This window comes from Orbicella faveolata, unplaced genomic scaffold (genome assembly GCF_042242905.1).
Source record: "Orbicella faveolata isolate gen_17 unplaced genomic scaffold, um_ofav_v1 contig_25, whole genome shotgun sequence".
In the NCBI taxonomy this organism is placed as follows: Eukaryota; Metazoa; Cnidaria; class Anthozoa; order Scleractinia; family Merulinidae; genus Orbicella; species Orbicella faveolata.
Window position 1 is genome coordinate 12,357,836 of NW_028301553.1, and position 18,836 is coordinate 12,376,671.

At 41.9% G+C, this 18,836-nt stretch overlaps 2 protein-coding genes across 2 annotated transcripts; both read left to right on the plus strand.

Annotated features, from left to right (window-relative positions):
* The first annotated feature begins 85 nt into the window (after positions 1-85).
* On the plus strand, positions 86-18,426 carry LOC149108981 (uncharacterized). The gene is made up of 2 exons (XM_089293746.1): positions 86-902; positions 12,095-18,426. Exon 2 carries the CDS (start codon positions 12,130-12,132, stop codon positions 16,465-16,467), a length of 4,338 nt encoding a protein of 1,445 aa, XP_089149872.1. The 5' UTR covers positions 86-902; positions 12,095-12,129; the 3' UTR covers positions 16,468-18,426.
* On the plus strand, positions 6,975-7,807 carry LOC149108982 (uncharacterized). The gene is made up of 2 exons (XM_089294576.1): positions 6,975-7,396; positions 7,438-7,807. The coding sequence occupies exons 1-2, from the start codon at positions 6,975-6,977 to the stop codon at positions 7,805-7,807; spliced, it is 792 nt and encodes a 263-aa protein (XP_089150702.1).
* Positions 18,427-18,836: the final 410 nt, after the last annotated feature.

The window sequence follows — 18,836 nt, forward strand, 5'->3', positions numbered from 1 at the left end:
CAAGCGCATGCGTGATATGATCATTTCTTTTCTTGGAATTTCGGGCAACACACGAGTGTTTCGTAATTTTCACTTTTCAGTGGTAATTAGCTAATCTTGTATTCGCCTTCTGAGTTCAGAGTAATTTTCAGGTACGATATTCATAAAATTACAAAGCGATGTTTAAATTCAAACTTGAAGCTGTTTGGTTGTGTAATTTCCAGGGCCGGAATTTTCGAAAGCCGTTTAATGCTAACCCAGGATTAAAAGTGAACTGAAATATTAAGTTTTTAACATAAAAATGTACTAAATGTTTTTAACTGCTTATGTTTGGTATAGTTCGAGATTATTCAGACTCAAAACTGAAGGACAAACAACATAAACAGGAAGCCTTACCGACACGTCACAAAACTAAACTCAAAATACTCGCCAATCCTGAGTTAGCCCTATCGGGCTTTGAACAAACCGGTGTAGGTCTGTTAAAATGGAAATGACGAAGAATTTCAACAATTCAATGGTGCAAACGACATCATATTTAGTACCTGACGCAAAGAGTAATTTTACGGGCTACTTGCGTGTAGTAGCTTGTAGTGTGTTGAAATGTGAAGTAGAAGTCCAATTTCATCAAAAAGTTCACAAGAAAATGGACTGATGAATATAATTTAAGAGCCGTTGGACGGCTATCTCGTCTGGAGTTAAGCAAAATCGTTAAAGGCCTTAGAGAAAGATCAAGTGCAGAGGACAATTTCTTTTTTTAGTTTCCGCTTGGCACGTCAGATACTATGAAACTGAAATGGTCTTAATTCATGGTTAACTTATGCGAGGAAAACAACTATAAACAGTGACCGCACACGGACGCCCCTCTTCATTTTTTCCGAATACTTGAGGAAAGCGGACGACTGTACACAGACTACTGCGCAACGGTAAGTTAGTCGTTATTTTCTTTAAAACAATATATAATTTCAGCTTCTAATGAGACAACTGTAGCTTATCTATATTGCTTATTCGAGATACCATAAAACCTGCTCAAAACCATTGTATGGCTTAGTAGTTAAGGCGGGGAGGTCCTAAATCAAATTTTCCTCCTAGCACTAGTTGCTAGCAGGCTATCGGTGACTTGTTTTAAGAAATGCGTCGTGTCTCTTTTGACAGATCAGTATTAGAATTCCCCAAATTCAGGCTTAAGAATACTCCGTAAGAAACTAAGAACTCAACACCCAAATATTCTATAAATACTAGCCATACTGTACGCCCGCGGGGTGGGGGTGGGGGTGGGGGGAAACGCATATAAAATGGACGGGGGTGTTCGTCGGAAATTTAGGAAAGAACCCCTAAGAGATACCCAAATCATGCTTTGTAGGCATGGCTTGAATTTTTTTACCTTAAGAGGTGCCATCCTCCTGGGACAAGAAACGCGGGCTCACGAAACGGCTGGAAATCGAGCCCACGGCACATCAAACTAGACAATTTACAACCGCGGGTATTGCACTACCCTGCAGGGGGAGCGAGGTACTGAGGATAACGAGTAGTGAAAGACAAGTTTATGTTACTCGGTCTCTCGAGGCGTAATTCGGGCTCCTCAAGCTCATGTTCGTTCCTAAGTTATCATTTTTAGTAAAACTGTAGAATTCACAGAGGAATCGCAATTTGTTGTTTTAATTCCGCACCTCGCCATTAATTTTTAAATGCGTTCCATGCATCCCGCTTGCTGAAGAGTACTTTGCTTCCGCCAACAAGTTTCAACCAGTGCATCCCGCCAAACCCCTGCGTAATACGTCTTGCAGTATTTCGTAGTTTTCACTTTTAAGCTTTTCCAATGTGAACGTAGTACAGTTAATGTGTTTCTTTTCCGGCCTTTATCTAACCAGTTAGGAATAAATATAGCCGAGGCTAATTCAAATAATCGCAAAGTCGAAGCTGTTTGGTTCTGTGATTTCAGGGTGTGTTACAATGAAAATGGGGAAGAACGCAGTCGATCAAATCGAGCAACCTACATCAATAAAATGGTAAATTCACGGTCTCTCTTGTCATAAAATTATTATTATTACTTAAGAGACCGAGCAATACCAGTCCTTCTATTAAAACTTGCCTTGTTTGTCTTTAAAGCGTGTCAATCTTAATAGACTATGACAAGAAACTGAAGGTCGAATTCTTATTGATCAGTAACACACTTCAAAAGGATCAAGTGCAGGTATATATTTTTTGTTTTCGCTTGCCACGTCAGATGCTTTGAAACTGAAATGGTTTTATGGATTGATAACTCATGAGCAATACAATTATCTGAAGGAAAACAATTGCTTATCTGCCGTTTTTCTTGAGGAAAGCGGACGGCTGTAGACAGGCTACTGAACAATAGTAAGTTATTTAGTCGCTAGTATTTTCTTCTTGTTTTTTTTTTTTAAAGCAATCTATAATTTCGGCTTCTATAATGCCACTTACCATATCCATCTGGCTTGTTCCAAATGTCACGAACTGAAAATTTCCTCGAATAGTTGTATAGCCTACTGGTCAAGGCGCGCGGAGGTCTCGGAACAAAGTCTTTTGTTAGCAGTTATTCGTCAGGAGTCTCTAGATCCGCTCGCATCTCGTTACCCTACCGAGAAGGCCGACACTAAGGATAACGGGAAATAATCAGGAAATTCCGACCGAGTTGATTTTGTGTGGCCCCTCGAGGCGTATTTCGAGCTCGTTGATCTGATGTACGCTCCTAAGAGAACAGTTAAGCAAAACTGTCAGGTTGACAGGAAAAGTGCGATTTGTTGTTTTTCACTCAGTATCTCGCCATTCAATTCAAAAGTGTGACACGTCCCGATCGAGTGCCGAAGAGTAAATATTATGTTTCTACCAACTGAGGTGCGTGTATTAACATCCCGTATCACGCTATATTCAAACCCCATTCGGCATACCGCCAAGCGCATGCGTGATATGATCATCTGTTTCCTTGGGATTTCGGAAAATAACCAAATTTTCACATTTTCCCATTTCAAATGGACGCTTTGTAGCACAGCTATATATCACTCAAATTTGAGTATGCAATCCTTTACCTAGTATCTTTACTTCTACAAAGGTATTGTTACTGTTAATTTGATATTCATAAATTGTTTAGTCCATTTTTAAGAAAACTATTTGCCATCGGATTCATTTACAAACGCTTTCTGACACCGTTGAATACCCGCCAAGAAGGCTTCTATTCCAAATTAAACCGTGATCAGACCTGTTATATTCGAAATCAATGTAGTGAGCACACTGTAAAAGAAGGCTTGTGGAAGGAGAAATTTCATGCCACTTGCAAAGATACTCATTCCTCATTTATTCTTCACGTGTGCTTTTTATAAGTGATATAATCTACCCTTAGAAATGAATTGTCGTTACCGTTAGAATTTTGCGTTTAAATTAAGGTAAAGTTAGGTCTGAGTCGAGTGAAAGTATCTCATCTTGCCAGAGCTTATTCTTGTTTACATGGCATTAGGCCACCACAGCTGGCCCAATTTCAGTATATTTGCATCATTATCACTTTGCCAGACATATATAAAGTATAAGAGAGCGTAATTACTGATCACCTTCGTTGTAAGAGATCGTATGGAAAATACTGCTGTTGCTGTTAAGTGTACGAAATTGGAAATAAAACGTTTCCCTCTAAACTCACCTAAGTTTGAAATTGAAAAGCTAGAAATAACACGCAATGGCCTCTCACTGTCATTACTTTATTTCAAAGTCACCATTTCTAAAGAAGACAAAAGCTCTTTCGAGTTTTACAAAAAACCAGCAAAAAAAAAAAAAAAAAATACACTATTGGAACACCATCAATCAGCCATTCCCAAAAAAATCAAAGATAAACTTCATTCGCAATGAGCGGAAACGCATCGAAGATAAATGCGCTACTGAAAACGACAACCACAAAACACCAAAATATGTTTGACGGCATCCTCCATGTTAAGAGTGAATTTCACTAGTTAGCAAACATAAAACGACAAAGGTCGAAAAATCGATTTTTCTCTCTCTTCGTCCACAAATAGCTCTTTTGCTTTGATTTCACATCCTCCTGCTCTACATTTCGCTGCCTTTTCTGTGTTCCGCCTAAGCTTTCTAGACCTCTGTTTCTCATTTCCACTGCATTTGCGTTGTCAACTTTCTGCTTGTCGTTTTCCACGGTGTCTTCAGCTGCAGCTTCTTTTTCGGCTATTTCTTCCATAGCCTTTTTCCACCTCACTCAACTCACATTCAATTCTACTTGCCTTCTCTTCGTCTTTCATCTTTGCTTTAAATTTCTCGCTCAGCAGTGTATATCTTTCTCTAACAGCACGCTTACTGACTTTGAATCGGGGAAGCTTAAGGCCGTTCAGATCGGTTGTTTGGAACTTTTTTCCCAGATTTGGCCTGTAGATATGCTTCATTTTTTGTACGTAATTAAAGGGTTCAATGAATAAAATTTCTTGACACAAGCAAATGTCATCGTTTCCTCCGTCCACCTCATGTTTGATCTGAAAAATCATAATAATACCTAGCTTCAGCAAACTTTTCCTCAAACGAACTCGGGGTAAATTGTTTAGATTAAATTTCTGGTTTAGCTTTCATTAAGAAGAAAAATGAATTGAGAACAACTTACTGGACTGTTTTCTTTGAACTCGTTTCCATTTAGGCTTATTTGCACACACGAACTTTCGAAGCTGTTTAGGAAGAGAGAGAAACTTCAGTCAGTCAGTTTTCTTCTTTAATTAAATGAGTTCTACAACCAATTTACATCTGTCAAAAGCTAGAAAAAATGTCACCTCATCATCTATATATGTTCGATAAATTTCCTTGAAATGGCCTTAAGGAAAGAAAAATTTACTCACGTTTTAGACACTTCGTTTTGACGTCGCACAAACAACAACTACGGCGGGAAACCTCGCGCAACGGCTACCGGAAATTTGCAAGCAATAGACCAATTTCGATGTATTAAAATTCAGCCTAAAACAATAGACCTCAGTACGAGGCTCTGGGTAATAACTACAGAGTTTGTGTGGTTTATTCCCCAGAACTTCGTGTTGAGGTCTATTGTGTTAAGCTGAATTTTAATTGATCGAAATTGGTCTATTATTTTCAACTTCCGCTCGCGGTCGTAGACATCCGCCGCCTTCGGATCTTTAAGTCCCTAGTGATGACCACTAACGTGACAATTTGTTGTTCGTCGGCACTCGGCAAGGGTGAGAATCAACTTCTTCTGTATTTGTTTACCCAGTAAGTTCTAAATGCCAAAATTAGGATCTTTTGATGCATGTTGTAACAATAGGATTAGAATACAGATCGAGTTACGTAAGCTGATCTTGCCTGGGGACTGGGCATTGCAAAAAATCAACATGCATACCTGAATACATATTGATTCTGCTCTGAACTTAACTGTCTGTGTCTTGGTTTCCCTATTCTCATGACATATTACATGGTGTCAGAAGTGAATACTGTCTAACACAATGCCGGATGAAACGCCTCGACAGCCCTAGCCTGCGTAGCAAGCGTTTCCGTGGGATTTCAGGGCAAAGAAAGACCGAGGAACGGGATTTTCGGTGTTTTTCCCGCGCGAAAAATGGGGCGAGGGCCAAAAAACGAAAGAGAGGGGTGGGGGAGGGGAAGGAAGGAAACGCTTGCAGACAAACCCCTGGATTTTGAAAACCTCCGTTCGCCAGCGAACGGAGCTCGTGATTGGCTGGGCTAGTCGAATATTATTGACATGTGTCGATCAAACTTAAACTTCTGAAGCGTTCGAAGGTTGTTTACAAAAAGCTTTAATTTTTCTCACCGAACGAGGATTGACTGACAAAGTCTTCCGTAAAACAGCTCTTCACAGAAGGAGATGTTCTTGCTGTGTGTGCAAACCATTTATTTGGAGAGAGAGACTCACAAGCGATTCAGTCTTAGGAGGTTTTCGTGAATTGCACCGCTGTGGAACAGTGCGGCAGAAACCTTGTAGTGCAAAGCCGACGCTGGGGGATTTCGAAGCCTGCACATTATTTCAGAAACAAGTGCCTTCGGGAAGATTATCTATATCCAGATACTTGTCAAGATTATCGTTATTTTACCTCTCAGATGTTTGTAGCCTTTCCCGGTCAAATTCCAACGTTTTCCGAGAAAACTTTCCGTTGTTTGATTTTGTCACAGGCGATAGTCCGCGATAACCTCTGGCATGTCCAGCAAACGCTCCTTTGCTGGATTGTAGGAGTTGACTTGCTAATTTTACCTTGTATCGATATACAGTGAACCAAGATTCCGATTCTTGCGATCACAAGGATTTCAAACGCCAATTAAATACTTGTCACGTATTACCATTCTGGCAGATTAGTGCTAAAACTTTACCCTTGAAGTTCTTCCTTTTAGACGGGTTGAATTTTATTTTGAAATTGCAATTTCAGATACTGCATTAGTCGCTCGGATTCATCGAGATTTCTCTGTTCCGTGAACTCGTTGTTTCGGACATATTTTGACAAGTTCTCGAAAGTTCTGACAGCCGATGACAACACGTGCGCACTCAGACATGAAAGGTCAAGTGGGCGGTTTTCAAAATCCAGGGGTTTGTCTGCAAGCGTTTCCTTCCTTTCCCTTTCCCTCCCCCTCTTTCCTCGTTTTGGCTCTCGCACCATTTTTCGCGCGGGCAAAACGCCGAAAATCCCTTCTTTGCTCCCCAACCCCACGGAAACGCTTGCTACGCAAGCTACGACAGCCCAGCACAAGCAATGGCACGGGATGGTCAATTTCTCAGCTCAAACCTCCCGGAAACTTGAATTTCGGAAATCCCAGTGAGCTTCCTCACGCCTGGAAAAGATGGAAGGAAGAAATTACTCTTTACAGGGATTTGGCATTGGAAGGGAGAGATGAAAGGATGAAGGTTAAGCTCTTTCTCTATATTATCGGCAACCAAGGACGAGAGATATACGATACGCTGCCATTTACACGTGGCCCAAGCGGGCGTTCGCTGCAGGACGTGATTGATGCCTTGGAAACCCATTGCAATCCCAAGAAAAATGAAACAGTATAAGTTCTTCACTAGAATACAACAAGAAGGAGAACCGGTAGAAAAATTCATAGTTGTCCTGAAGATCTTAGCTTCAACTTGTAATTTTAGCACCCTGCGGGACTCGCTGGTCCGTGACCGAATCATCTGTGGAATTCGCGACTCAAAGCTCAGAGAAGATCTTTTGAAAGTTCCCGACTTAGATCTTGATAAGTGCATCAATGCATGCAGAGCCTCCGAATTATCGAAAGAAAGAAATAAAGCAATCGAGGCGACGTCGGAAACAGTGCATCATTTACACAGCGGAAACAAAAGGAATCAGGACGGCAAGGATGACAAAGATGCGCACCGGAAACTGATCCGAAAATGTAAATTCTGCGGAAGACAGCATTGGCGAGGAAACTGCCCAGCATATGGTGTAGAATGCCAAAAGTGCTACAAACCAAATCATTTCCTTCTGTTTGCATGTCTAGGAAGCCAAAGCCAGTACACTCTGTGGAAAGCGAGGACGAAAATATTAGCGACGATGATGAAATCAAAACAGCCGATTTGAACCCCGATGACGAGATCAACGCCGTGACGGCACGCAAATTTCCAAAACGACTGTTCGCGACAATAAATGTGGCCAAGACGCCAGTACGCTTTCAGCTCGATGGTGGAGCTTCTTGCAACGTCATCTCGGCGAAAACTCTCGAAAATTGCCTGGTTCAAGTTGAATTAAAGAAGACAACCAAAACGCTCTCCATGCACAACGCACCACGGTGCAACCGCTGGGACTCTGTCAGCTGGACCTCTGCAATACCAAAACCGACACAGCCTATCAAGCAGAATTCACAGTCCTAAAACAGGATTGTACCCCTCTTCTTGGGAGCGAAACCATACAAGAAATGGATCTCATTCGGATCTGTTTTGATAACATTCTGTCTTTAGATCGTAGCTCGGAGAGCAAACCGGTTACCAAAGAATCACTCATTGCAAAGTTTCCAAATGTCTTCGATGGCACCGGTAAGCTTGATGGCGCGTACCACCTGGAAATTGAAGCAGGTGCCACCCCTGTGGTTCATCCCCCGCGAAAAGTTTCCATCGTCATCAAGCCTCAACTCAAAGAGGAATTGGAACGATTGCACAAGATTGAAATTCTAGCTCTTGTCACAGAACCCACTCCTTGGGTTTCTAGCGTGGTTATAGTAAAGGAGCCCAATGGTAACTTGCGCATATCCATAGATCCGAAAGATCTAAACAAAGTCTTAAAATGCAGTCATTATCCGTTACCCACCATCAAGGATATCCTGCCAGACCGCAGCCGTGCCAAAGTATTCAGCACATTCGACGTCAAGAACGGATTCTGGCACATCGAACTCGACGAAGAGAGTTCAAAACTGACCACATTTAATACGCCTTTCGGAAGGTACCGTTGGCTACGATTACCCTTTGGCCTCTCCTCGGCTCCAGAGGAATTCAAAAGACGCCAACACCAGGTTGTTGAAGGTCTTCCGGGAGTGCTGTCCATACACGATGATATTCTAGTCTATGGTGAAGGCGATACCTATGAGGAAGCACACCAAGATCACGATAGAAAGCTGGAAAATCTCATGATACGGTGTCAAGAACGCAATGTGAAGCTCAACAAAGAGAAAATGAAACTCAGGCGCAATGAAGTTCCTTACATTGGTCATGTCCTCACCAATAAAGGACTCAAAACTGACCCGACAAAATCAAGGCTATGCTGGAAATGCCCAAGCCGACAGTTGTGGCCGGAGTGCAGAGATTAATCGGCTTTGTCAATTACCTCAGCAAACTTCTGCCTCGCCTCAGTGACGTATGCGAACCCTTCAGAAAACTAATGGCAAAGGATGTGGAGTGGCATTGAACAGATAATCAAGATCAAGCCTTCCAAAGGATTCCTTAGCTAGTCACTGAAGTACCTGTATTGAAATACTACGTGCCAACAGAAGAGCTGACCTTCCAGAGCGATGCCTCACAAACAGGACTGGGCGCAGTACTGACTCAAAACGGTCGGCCTCTCGCATTTGCCAGTAGAGCCTTGTCCGACGCTGAGACCAGATATGCCCAGATCGAAAAGGAGCTTCTATATGTTGCTTTTGGCTTAGGGAAGTTCCATCAATATACATATGGCCGAAAAGTCACAGTGCAAACCGACCACAAGCCACTTGAAGCTATCGTAAAGAAGCCCCTCCACATGGCCCGAAACGACTCCAGCGCCTCTTGCTACGCTTACTAGTGTATGAGGTTACCCTCACCTACAGCTGTGGCTGCCAGATGCATTTAGCAGACACGTTAAGCAAAGCACACTTGCCCCTCTCCGATGTGACAACGTTCGAGGCGGAGGTTCAGAATGTAAACATGGTCCAAGATTTGCCACTAGCAGCAACTAGACTAGATGACGTCCAAACCCACACTGCAAAGGACGACACCTTACAAGTGCTAACAAGAGTCATCCTAGACGGGTGGCCAGAGGATAAAGGTGCCGTTCCAGCAGCAGCAATGCCCTACTTCAGTATTCGAGACGAACTGAGCGTCCAAAATGGGATAATCCTTCGCGGAGAAAGGGCATTAATTCCAAAGTCGCTCAGACATGACATGCTGAGGCGGATCCATGCGTCCCACATTGGCGTGCAAGGGTGTCTACGACGAGCAAGAGAGTGCGTGTATTGGCCAGCCATGTCCAGTGAAGTGAAAGATTTCATTCTGAAGTGCGACATTTGCCGCTCGGTTGATAACAAACAGCAAAAGGAAACCCTCATTCCCCATGACGTCCCTGACCGTTCATTGGCCAAAGTGGGCACTACAGCCAGTTCCGTAATCAGAAAGATGAAGATGCAGTTTGCCCGATATGGTATTACCGATATCTGTGTTTCAGACAATGGCCCGCAATTCACAGCCCATGAGTACAAGAAGTTCAGCAAGCAGTGGAAATTTGAACTGGTCACGACATCCCCTAGATACCCTAAGAGCAATGGGAAGGTTGAGAATGCCGTTGGAGCAGCTAAGCGACTGATGAAAAAAGCAAAGAAGAATTCTTCCGATGCTTACCTTGCTCTCCTCGACTACCGCAATACTCCAACACAAGGATTAGATGCCAGTCCAGCACAGCGACTGATGAACCGCCGAACGAAAACTCTCCTGCCAACGGCAAAATATCTGCTGGTTCCAGGAGTAATCTTTGGGCAACACCAGAAGATTGTGGCCAACAAGCAACGTCAGGCCAAATACTACAATAAAGGGACTCGTGATCTCTCTACACTGAAGTCCGGAGACATTGTCAGAGTGAATCTCTCACCTGACAGCCTAAAACAAGAAGACCTGCGAAAGGCACAAGTCAAGGCGGAGGTCGGGGTGCGAAGCTACGCGGTAGTAACAGAGGACGGTCAGAGATTTCGACGCAACCGCGTGCACCTAAGGAAATCAAATGAGGCTTTCAGTACCTGCCAACCAACAGGGGAGCCGCCCTTTAGCTATGTCACTACACCGTCGACAGCCGCACACGCCACCCTGCCCCTCGATCCTGTCGCTGATAAGTCTCCAGTCAGACCAACTTCTCCCACACCTGCAACAGATCGACCCGGAAGCTCCTAAGGGTCAGACACCCCACCGCCAAATGATGGCCTTTACCGGACCAGGTCCGGCCGTGAGGTCAAACGACCGAAGTACCTTGGAGACTATGTTTAGATAACGATCAAACACTGCGTGATACAGGTCGAGTTACGTAAGCTGATCTCGCCTGGGGACTGGGCCACGTAGCATTGTAAAAAATCAACATACATACCTGAAGACATATTGATTCTGCTCTGAACTTAACTGTCTGTGTCTTGGTTTCCCTATTCTTGTGACATATTACACATGTTTTCATTGTTTTGGTTTTATTTACCTTTCGATGGATATAAATACTTTGTAGAACTTGTAAACAACAGCTCCCGCGATTCGATTCAATATACCGATTGCAAAATTCGAAGTTTCATCAAACGCGCATCCATTCTGTACTTTTTGTTTGGCAGTTCGAACGGCTGCCATCATCCGTTGGAAATATTTATTAGGCCGTTCGAACGGGTAGCATCATCCGTTCGAATGCTTTTCTTTAGCCGTTTGAACGGTATTTGAAACCGTTTTAAAAGGCTTTAACATCCGTTCCCCATCCGTTCGCTAGCCTTTCGCTACCCATCTGATAGCCGTTCGTTTTGACCATTTAACGGATATCCGTTAGTGTGCGTTTGCGCGTGAGAGGTCACATTCTATCGTTTTTTATTCATAATTGTACCTTATTATTTATACATGTGGATATATCAAAGACCATACCTTTCACAGTTCAAAGAAGCCGAAGTGCGCCGCAAAGTATGGTGTACACCACACTTGAGAACATACTTGACCAATAGGAAATGGAAGCCAACCGAATAAATAACTTGCTTAAATTTTATGCAATTGCGAGTTAGATGACTTGCTTGAATTTCATTTTCATAGACAGACTAAACCACCGCTTTGAATATCATCCGACACCAAATGCGCTTGCGCAAATTGCAAATCAGCTGCTGTTTCAAGTTTCAGCCAGGCCATTTCTTTGCAACCGAACAACTCTATGGAACATTGGACGAGTCACACGGAAATGCGTTGCCCTAAAACAATTCTTTGCCGAAAACCTCGTCGTTGGGTAATTCTAGAGAAATACAGAAATTGTCGTTTGTGTTGTTTGTGTCCTAAGCAACAAAGCAAATATATGCATTTCTTCACGATTTTACTGCCGAACAATCGCATTTGTGATATGTGTGACTGATTTCACTGCGAAAATGCTTGAAGTAATATTATTCGTCATAAGGGGGGTAAGCCAAGTTTTCTAAAGTGCGACTCGAGATTTTCAAGTGCACTTGAGTGAGGTGCTTATTTGAAACTAACTTAACTTCTAGTGTGAGGCCAAGTAACGACGCAAACGTACTGATCTTGGGCCATCTGTGAAGGGTTTAGGGGTACTTATTTCTGCTCCCACCTCCTTCTTCCCACCTCCCTCCTAGATAGGTTTTATGTTAGTCCATAGCAAGATTACGCACCGGTACACCTTGGTGGGAAAAAAAAGCAAAGGTATGATGGTATTCGACATCTAACAAAAGTTTGATTTTCCAGATCATCTTTTTGCACGGTTAAGAAACGAAGAAGCTATGAACAACATAGAAGACATCTTACAAGTCATCTGTATTGGCTTGGCTGTTGCTACTTTCCTTCTCAACACTGGTCGTGGTCTCAAAGCCATTGAGGTCTGCAAAGAATGTTTGATTTTCGTAAATAATGAAGTGCCCAAAGAAGAATGCAAATATTTCAATTTAGTTAGTATTGCTATATATAAAGCCCTGTTCAGAGCGTACTGTTTTGTGACTGATTATACAAATGCAACAAAATACGGCTGGAAACTTCTTCACATTTATCGCGAGTGTGGCGAAACAACAAATGAAGGGATTATCACGTTAACACTGGCCAACATATGTGAACAGCAATTTAAATACGCAGAAGCAAGAGAACTTTACAAGTGCGAAACGAAAATCGTGAGAATAATAGGAAATAGAAATGAAGAAGCATTCTTTTATAGAAAGATTGGAACCACGTCTTATTGTCTCGGTGAATATGACAAAGCTAAAGAAAACCTCGAGAAAGCACTTGCCCTCAGGATAGAAATTGGCGACAGAGCAGGACAAGCAGTAGATTACGGAAACCTAGGAGTTGTGTTTCTCTCTCTTGGTGAATATGGCAATGCTAAAGAATATCTTGAGAAAGCACTTACCATCAGCATAGAAATTGGTGACAGAGCAGAACAAGCAGCAGATTACGGAAACTTAGGAACTGTGTTTGAATCTCTTTGTGAATATGGCAAAGCTAGAGAATATCTTGAGAAGTCAGTAGCCATCTGGATAGAAATTGGTGACAGAAAAGGAGAAGCAAGTTGTTACGGCAACTTAGGAACTGTGTTTCAATCTCTTGGTGAATATGGCAAAGGTAAAGAATATCTTGAGAAAGCACTTGCCATCAGCATAGAAATTGGCGACAGAAAAAGTCAAGCTTCAATTTACGGAAACTTAGGAACTGTGTTTGAATCTCTTGGTGAATATGGCAATGCTAAAGAATATCTTGAGAAAGCACTTACCATCAGCATAGAAATTGGTGACAGAGCAGAACAAGCAGCAGATTACGGAAACTTAGGAACTGTGTTTGAATCTCTTTGTGAATATGGCAAAGCTAGAGAATATCTTGAGAAGTCAGTAGCCATCTGGATAGAAATTGGTGACAGAAAAGGAGAAGCAAGTTGTTACGGCAACTTAGGAACTGTGTTTCAATCTCTTGGTGAATATGGCAAAGCTAAAGAATATCTTGAGAAAGCACTTGCCATCAGCATAGAAATTGGCGACAGAAAAAGTCAAGCTTCAATTTACGGAAACTTAGGAACTGTGTTTGAATCTCTTGGTGAATATGGCAATGCTAAAGAATATCTTGAGAAAGCACTTGCCATCCGGATAGAAATTGGTGACAGAGCAGGACAAGCAGCAGATTACGGAAACTTAGGAGCTGTGTTTGAATCTCTTTGTGAATACGGCAAAGCTAGAGAATATCTTGAGAAGTCAGTAGCCATTAGGATAGAAATTGGTGACAGAAAAGGAGAAGCAAGCTGTTACGGCAACTTAGGAACTGTGTTTCAATCTCTTGGTGAATATGGCAAAGCTAAAGAATATCTTGAGAAAGCACTTGCCATCAGCATAGAAATTGGCGACAGAAAAAGTCAAGCTTCAATTTACGGAAAATTAGGAACTGTGTTTGAATCTCTTGGTGAATATGGCAATGCTAAAGAATATCTTGAGAAAGCACTTGCCATCCGGATAGAAATTGGTGACAGAGCAGGACAAGCAGCAGATTACGGAAACTTAGGAGCTGTGTTTGAATCTCTTTGTGAATATGGCAAAGCTAGAGAATATCTTGAGAAGTCAGTAGCCATTAGGATAGAAATTGGTGACAGAAAAGGAGAAGCAAGCTGTTACGGCAACTTAGGAACTGTGTTTCAATCTCTTGGTGAATATGGCAAAGCTAAAGAATATCTTGAGAAAGCACTTGCCATCAGCATAGAAATTGGCTACAGAAAAGGTCAAGCTTCAGTTAACGGAAAATTAGGAACTGTCTTTCAATCTCTTGGTGAATATGGCAATGCTAACGAATATCTTGAGAAAGCGCTTGACATTAGAATAGAAATTGGTGACAGAGCAGGACAAGCAGCAGATTACGGAAACTTAGGAACTGTGTTTGAATCTCTTTGTGAATATGGCAAAGCTAGAGAATATCTTGAGAAGTCAGTAGCCATTAGGATAGAAATTGGTGACAGAAAAGGACAAGCAGCAGATTACGGAAACTTAGGAACTGTGTTTCAATCTCTTGGTGAATATGGCAACGCTAAAGAATATCTCGAGAAAGCACGTGCCATCAGGATAGAAATTGGTGACAGAGCAGGACAAGCAGCAGATTACGGAAACCTAGGAGGTGTGTTTCAATCTCTTGGTGAATATGGCAAAGCTAAAGAATATATTGAGAAAGCAATTGCCATCTGGATAGAAACTGGTGACAGAGCAGGAGAAGCAGCAGGTTACCTAAACTTAGGAACTGTGTTTCAATCTCTTCGCGAATATGAGAAGGCTAAAGAACATCTTGATAAAGCACTTGGCATTTTCACAAAAATTGGTGACAGAGCAGGACAAGTAGCAAATTACCAAAACTTAGGAACAGTGTTTCTCTCTCTTGGTGAGTATGACAAAGCTAAAGATTATTTTGCGAAAGCACTTGCCATGAGCAGAGAAACTGGTGACAGAGCAAAAGAAGAAGTCTGCTATGGACGATTAGGAACTTTGTTTCAGTCCCTTGGTGAATATGACAAAGCTGAAGACTATTTTGAGAGAGCACTTTCAATTAGTCGAGATATTGGAACCCTTGACAAAGAGATACACTCGCTTTGCAACCTTACAGTAGTGAAGTTATCCCAAGGGAAAATGCAGGAGGCGTTTGACTGTCTGCTCCTGAGTATGGACAAAAGCGAAAGTTTGCGTGGTTTTCTAAGAGACAACGATGAATTTAAGATATCCTTTTCAGACGTTCACGATTTTCCCTACCGGAATCTTAGTTTAATGTATTGTTTCTCTGGGAATTCCAACAAAGCCCTTTATGTTCTCGAGCTGGCACGAGCTCGAGCTTTGGCTGACTTGATGACGACTCAGTATTTTATTAAATGGCAAATCTCAGCTAAACCGACGTCATGGTTTGGCGTTGAGAATATTATGAAAAAAGAACGCAATTGTACATGCCTGTACATTTCCTATTATGCTCAATTTGTGTTTTTGTGGATTCTCAAAACAAGCAGTGTCATTCATTTTCGAGCAATAGGAGTAGACGAAAATATTGCTGGTGCAAGACTACTAGGCAGTTTAGACGAATTCTTTGCTAAAAGTTTTCGAGGTTTTGATATTTCACGCGAGGGAGATTGCGAAGATCGATCTTTAACTGCTATTGAGGAAGATTTAAGTTCACGCTCGGAAGAGGGCCTCGCGTCTTCGCGACTACAAGAAGATGGCGATGAAAGGAGTGAATACCCCAAATCACCCCTTTCTTTGTGTCATAGAATGCTCATCGGTCCCGTAGTGGACTGGCTTGAGGAGCGCGAAATCATCATTGTTCCTGATCGTTTCTTGAACCAACTTCCATTTGCCGCATTAATTGACGAAGACGGAAAGTGTTTATCCGAAACATTTAGGATTCGAATCGTTCCTTCTTTGACGACTCTCAAGCTCATTCAGGACATTCCAGCAGACTATCATTATCAGAATGGAGCCCTGATCGTGGGCGATCCAGATGTTGGTAGAGTACGTTACAAGGGAAGAAAACAGAAGTTTTCTAGGTTACCCTTCGCAGGAAATGAAGCGGTCATGATTGGGCGACTACTGGGTGTACAGCCTTTAATAGGAGAGCATGCCACAAAGCAGGCGGTACTTGAAAGGTTACCTTTAGTGGGCCTGGTACACTTTGCTGCACATGGTAATGCCGAAAGAGGAGAAATTGCTCTTTCACCCCTTCGCTCTACTAACAGGATTCCAAAAGAAGAAGATTACCTTTTGACGATGCCTGACATTGCGCAAGTTCAACTGCGAGCTAAACTGGTGGTACTTAGCTGCTGTCATAGTGCACGTGGGCAGATTAGAGCCGAGGGAGTTATTGGAATCGCTCGAGCATTCTTAGGATCCGGTGCACGGTCGGTACTAGTGGCACTTTGGGCAATAAGAGAGTGTGCTACAAAGCAGCTGATGTGTCGTTTCTACGAGCATCTTGTTCGCGGGGAGAGTGCCAGTGGAGCTCTTCACCAGGCCATGAAATGGATGAGAGGTAACGGCTTTGCTAAGGTTCGCGACTGGGCACCATTTATGCTAATTGGAGATGACGTGACATTTGACTTTGGAAAACAGGAAAAATACGAGTAGATTTCCTTGAATAAGACAGCTTATTATTAATTTTCACCTGATTCTGGATTTAAACACAAATTTCGAGGTAACTACTCAGCAATAAGATAACGAGGTAGAAATTTATATCTGCATATTTGCCCCAGCTATATAATATATATATAATAATATTACAACCCGAGGACCATCGAATTATGGTCGAACTAGCATAACCTAGCTACTGACCAAATTATCAAACAAACAGGGAATATTTTTTATACATATTTACATAGTTTATTTTTTCCAGAAGCAAATTATATATACATTTACTACAGAAAGTTTTTCAGAAAACGCGAAATTGAAGGTTTTTTCAGAGATGGATTAGTCTGTAGTGTCGTCTGTTGATCGCTACACGGTTTCCTCAAAGCAGAAGAGATTTAGAACAGCTTAGTACCCGGGGTATGCAATCGATGGAAATCGATGATCGAAAAACCAATCGATCAATCGATATCAATCGATAAAATTAGTTAATTGGTATCGATTGGTATCGGTCAATCGATCATCAATCGATAACCACACAAAAACCGTTCATCGCTTGCATCGATTGGCACAGCAACCTCGAACCTGTCCGATCATCCGCCATTTTTAGGAAGCCCAGGGGACGAAATCGTTAAAATAATTCCGACCCAGTCTTCTCAACGAAAAGAATATACCCTGTTGCACGTGTACTCGAATTACCCACTTGCTCGTCATTGCCTTTCCGTGTCATTATATATGTCTATGCAAGAAGTCCGGGAAGAGGCTTTACTGAATATAAGGTGCATCGCTAAAGGCTATCATCTTTGCCGTTTTGAGATGAACGTCCGTGAAGTATTTACTGCTGACAAGAAGAGGGGAGAACGCGGAAACGCGTTTAAAGTTGTTAACCAAGCAAGAACGGGAACAAACTTTTGAGTTGTCCAAAGATGACGAGTACCTGTGGACGGGGCGTTGAAGAGAAAGAAGAGAGTCTTGTTCTCCTGTTAACGTTCAAAGGATTAAACTGAAATCTGTTTACAATTACTGCGTACAAAGATGGAATATTTATGCGCCGATTCCTTCAATGTGCAACCAATCGATACTAATCGATATCAATTTATCTATTGATTGTTATTGAAAATCGATACCAATCGATAACCACACGAATCTTCGCCATCGATTGGTCATCGATTATCAATATCAATCGATTAATCGATATCAATTGGTATTGATTGATATCGATTGTCATCGATTATCGATTTCATCGATTGGATACCCCGGGCTTAGTACGAAGCATTACCTTTGAACTTACCTTAGTGGCCCCTTAGTTACATTAGAAGAATTGCTAGTCCTAAACAGTGCTTTGTTGTTGATTAGAATAAGCTGCATGCATCGATGGTTGCACCTTGATTTTCCCGGGAAGCTCATGCAGACAGTTATTTTTATTTTATCCTGTTAATAGTAAGAATAACGAACATTTTAACAGGATGACTCATCCGTGTATTAACCACTGTTATCAAAGAGGTCCTGTAAAGTAAACTATAGTGAAATTAGGGTAAGAAGGTGAAAAAAGGTAAAAAAAAAAAAGTGCAAAGAAAGGCGTGCAAAATTACTAAAAGTGTTTGCTTAAACATTAGTTAAACATAAGTCTTCAAGTTATAGATCTAAATTCGATTGGTAGTTCATTAAAAATGTTGACTTGTTGATAGTGAAAGCTCTTCCTCCCAAATTTAAGGCAAACTTTAGGTAGTCTCACTAACTATCACTAACTATCGTTCCTTGTGTTCTAAGAGTGAAGTGATCTTTCAAAGTAGGTCTTAAGAAACCGTGCAATGCTACTAGACTAAGCCCTCTAAAGACGTTCTTTGAAACGTGAAGTTTACAGATATGAAAGAGTGAGAGGTCTTCCGTACAGACAGGCGTAAAATGTGAGAAGCTTACTGCTAGAATCCAAAGAGTAATTAAACCAGTTTGTTGCTGTAACAGGCGATCCTGAAGTCTGTCTGGGAACAACCCTGCTCTCCATAAACACTCGTATCAGATGCGTTTGAAATTTACACCCGCTTTCAGGGTTACGTGCATATCGACTATCTTTCGACATGCCATCTCTTGACATCCTATGTAACCTGGCCTACGTCAAAAGGTAAGCATAACTGACTTCTTCACGGTCGAACTCAACTTTTAGAGATGGAAGATGGATTTAATTGACATCAAACTAAGGGTAGGATTTTCAAGAAGTCATTCTGTGAGAGATAAATCGACTATTGTGATTGTTTATATCCCATTTCTACAAAAAGTCACTATTGAGAGCCGATCGCCTAAACCGTAATCGTTTGAATTACCCCTTAAATCGGGAAACATGCAAGTCCAAAATCTTCTTGATTCAATTGAGG